Raw genomic sequence first — 3882 nt, forward strand, 5'->3', positions numbered from 1 at the left:
CTTCCCCAGTTGCTCCTAACCGTTTTCATGTTACGTTTGTGATTCCCTCATCGTGGGCTCCTTGACAGTGTTTCTTCTCTTTTTTGTTTCCCATTTCGACGTATCTATTCGCCATGTCAAGTCCCAACGGGGTGCAGCACCTTCCCCAGTTGCTCCTAACCGTTTTCATGTTACGTTTGTGATTCCCTCATCGCGGGCTCCTTGACAGTTTTTCTTCTCTTTTTTTTGGTTTCCCATTTCGACGTATCTATTCGCCATGTCAAGTCCCAACGGGGTGAAGCATGTTCCCCAGTTGCTCCTAACCGTTTTCATGTTACGTTTGTGATTCCCTCATCGCGGGCTCCTTGACAGTGTTTCTTCTCTCTTTTTTTTTGTTTGTTTCACATTTCGACGCATCTATTCGCCATGTCAAGTCCCAACAGGGTGGAGCATCTTCCCCAGTTGCTCCTAACCGTTTTCATGTTGCGTTTGTGATTCCCTCATCGCGGGCTCCTTGACCGTGTTTCTTCTCTCTTTTTTTTTGTTTCCCATTTCGACGTATCTATTTGCCATGTCAAGTCCCAACGGGGTGGTGCATCTTCCCCAGTTGCTCCTAACTGTTTTCATGTTACGTTTGTGATTCCCTCATCGCGGGCTCCTTGACGGTGTTTCTTCTCTCTTTTTTTGTTGTTTCCCAATTCGACGTATCTATTCGCCATGTCAAGTCCCAACGGGGTGGAGCATCTTCCCCAGTTGCTCCTAACTGTTTTCATGTTACTTTTGGGATTCCCTCATCGCGGGCTCCTTGACAGTGTTTCTTCTCTTTTTTGTTTCCCATTTCGACGTATCTATTCGCCATGTCAAGTCCCAACAGGGTGGAGCATATTCCCCAGTTGCCCCTAACCGTTTTCATGTTACGTTTGTGATTCCCTCATCGCGGGCTCCTTGACAGTGTTTCTTCTCTTTTTTGTTTCCCATTTCGACGTATCTATTCGCCATGTCAAGTCCCAACGGGGTGGAGCATCTTCCACAGTTACTCCTAACCGTTTTGCTGTTAGGTTTGTGATTACCTCATCGCGGGCTCCTTGACAGTGTTTCTTCTCTCTTTTTTTTCTTCTTCTTCTAGGCACCGTCCTCATCATTGGCATAGTATTTAAAGGGTTACCTAACCCTTTAAATACCATGCCAATGACGAGGACGGTGCCCAGAAGAAGAACAGTCCCTGTTCGAAATATCAGCGGCCCTTGTGCTGAGGCATTCCCTTCAAACATCAGCAGTAGTATTGCAGAATGATTATGCTTCTACAACATATGCTTCACCATACCACGTTGACTCAGCTGTTACATCAGGATCTCGAGGTGCTGGTGTGGAACAGCGGATATCGCCAAAGGACGCCAGTTGCACACTTTCAGCTGTGCTCGTCCCTGCACCAGAGGTGGGCAAAAGTCCTGACGGTCTTTGCCCTCACCCCAGATTTTCCGAACGGAGCTTTGTCCTCACCTCACCTCAGAAAAAATTTTGGAATTTTTCCTCACCTCCCTTCACCTCAAAATACAGAAGCCGACACTGAAGATTTTTGTTTAAGTTTAATTTGTAAAAATCTTCAGTGTCGGCTTCTGTATTTTGTTTATGTGATCTACAGGACTTGACTCCCCTCTTCGTATACACCTCCCCTCACCTCAAAAAAATTCCAGAAATTTTTCCTCACCTCTCCTCACCTCAAAAGTCTTTCAAAAAAAATTCCTCACCTCACATCACAAGGGTTTTGAAACTTTTCCTCACCTCACCTCACCTCAAAACTGTTTCAAAAGATTTTTCCTCATCTCATCTCACCTCACAAGGTTTTTTGAAGCTTTTCCTTACCTCACCTCACCTCAAATATTTTTCAATTTATTTTCCTCACCTCACATAAAAACTTTTTTAAATATTTTTCGCATCTCACCTCACCTCAAAAAAATTCAGAAGCTTTTCCTCACCTCACCTCACCTTTTCTTCAGGAAGTTTCTTCCCTCACCTCAGAAAGTTTTCTAAAAATGTCCTCACCTCCAACACCTTATTTGAAAATCTACCTCATCTCACCTAAAAAAATTACTGCAATTTTCCTCACCCCAGCCATTTTTAGGATTTTTTCAGCTCTCCTCAGAATATTACCTGAAATGTTTGCTTGCCCTCCCTGAAGGTATTCACCCAATAGTATCTTCAGCCTATTCAGGTCTCAGTCATGTACTGAGAACGTTTTTAACATACAGGCATAACTTTATTTTCACCCAGAGAATATAAACAAAAGAGCATGAAAGTACACAGTATGAAAGTACATACATATTGTTCTCTGCTATTGGAAAATTATCACAACGTGAAGGAAGCTTTGACAGCTTGAAACCTCCCGTGGTAGTTCAAGGGCCTTTCTGACTAGGCATTGCACTCTTAGATAAGTATCTGCTCATGTCTGCGCACGATTCACTGCTCGGACCGTTATGGAACTTGGAGGCGAGCTTATATCCACGGCCTCATGTTTTCTATCGAGTTGACTGGCCAGTCATCTTATGGGAGCTTTCAAACAGTCAGAATGCCGAAGCAAATAAGACTAGGAGAATGGCAGCTAGGCAATAAAATAAAGGAAAGGTGGCAGACATACATTGTACCTCCTGTGTGCCACCAGTACTTAATACTTGATACATCACAATACTTAATATATCACAACAAGGTTTTCTCCATGACTTATGAATAATCAGCAGTGAGACCTATGTATTGCTCTACTGCAAAGGAATCGTGCTGAGTTTCACTTCTGCCCCAAATTTCTTGAGATACTGGGGATCCTATGCTCCCAATATAAGAGCATTTCTGCAACCTTAGCAATTGACAGGCTCGCCCTCCGCGCTCTCTTGAGGGACCCTGCGATACAAAAGAGCCTCTCAACATCGCCTGACGACGCGGGCAATCCCAAGAAGCATTTTGCGGTCTTTGAGAGTGCTGGGAAGCGGGGACTGTTTTTCTTCCAGAACTGGAGAGGGTCCGCATTTTGTGGGGGCGCTTGAAGATACTGCTCTACCTCTGTTTGACAACTGCTCATGGGTCGTGCAACTTCATCCAAGAAAGCAAAGATGCTATTTGCCGACGGTGCCTCCATTTCTTCTGATGCTAGAACGTAGTTCAACGAAAAACAGTTAACACAGCTCGTCAAATCACTGTGTGGCAGTCTGTAGCTTAGATTAACAGACCCATGTCGTAAGCTCAACAATTCACCCCATACCTGAATTTTGGTCGTTCTCGCAGTCCTCAGCATTGAACTTCTCAACTGCCGCAGACAGGAGTTGCTTTGCGAGCTCGCTCGAGCACAGTTGTGGCATGCTGGGGGTGAGTGTCTTTCTGTCGAACAGCCGTGTCTTGATATTTGGGTGGAGAAGAGCTGACACAACATATGGTGTTTCTAGGAGAACATTTCCAAAACGTTCTTTGACTTGCGCTTGAAGCTGCTGTCGAAGGATCGGGAACCTCCTGTCGTCAACTGCCTGGATCTTCCGCAGTGCTGATGGTGCAAAGTGGAAGACTAGTCCAGTGCATACTGTTTAAATTTGTGCACTGCACTGCACTTTGGTAAAGAAATGTAAACAATCTATTGCAAGAAATGTCTTTCAAATAAGCTGTGCAGTAGTGCACTTAGGACGCACTTAAGCCAATGACGGAAAACGTGCATATCTGCTCCTAACACACATGAACGAGCTTAGTGCACTTTATATAGCATGGTAAATTTTCCAGCTGTACCCAGGGTTTTCCTCGTCATTCTAGGCTCAAACTAAAATACTGAATAATGTGTGGTAATACAGTACACAACAGTAGCACAGTGTACACAGGGCTTGACTTTTGGGTTTAACCGGAATCCGCCTGATATTTAGCCCCCAAACG

At 44.6% G+C, this 3882-nt stretch overlaps 1 protein-coding gene across 1 annotated transcript; it reads right to left on the bottom strand.

The window, feature by feature from the left end:
* Window positions 1-2758: 2758 nt before the first annotated feature.
* LOC135377061 (uncharacterized) lies at window positions 2759-3505 on the bottom strand (the record flags this gene model as incomplete). The annotated part of the gene is made up of 2 exons (XM_064609407.1): window positions 2759-3117; window positions 3230-3505. Coding segments are annotated over 2 exons (635 nt in total), but the record flags the coding sequence as incomplete, so codon positions are not given.
* Between the last annotated feature and the right edge of the window lie 377 nt (window positions 3506-3882).

This window comes from Ornithodoros turicata, unplaced genomic scaffold (genome assembly GCF_037126465.1).
Source record: "Ornithodoros turicata isolate Travis unplaced genomic scaffold, ASM3712646v1 ctg00001530.1, whole genome shotgun sequence".
Lineage (NCBI taxonomy): Eukaryota > Metazoa > Arthropoda > Arachnida > Ixodida > Argasidae > Ornithodoros > Ornithodoros turicata.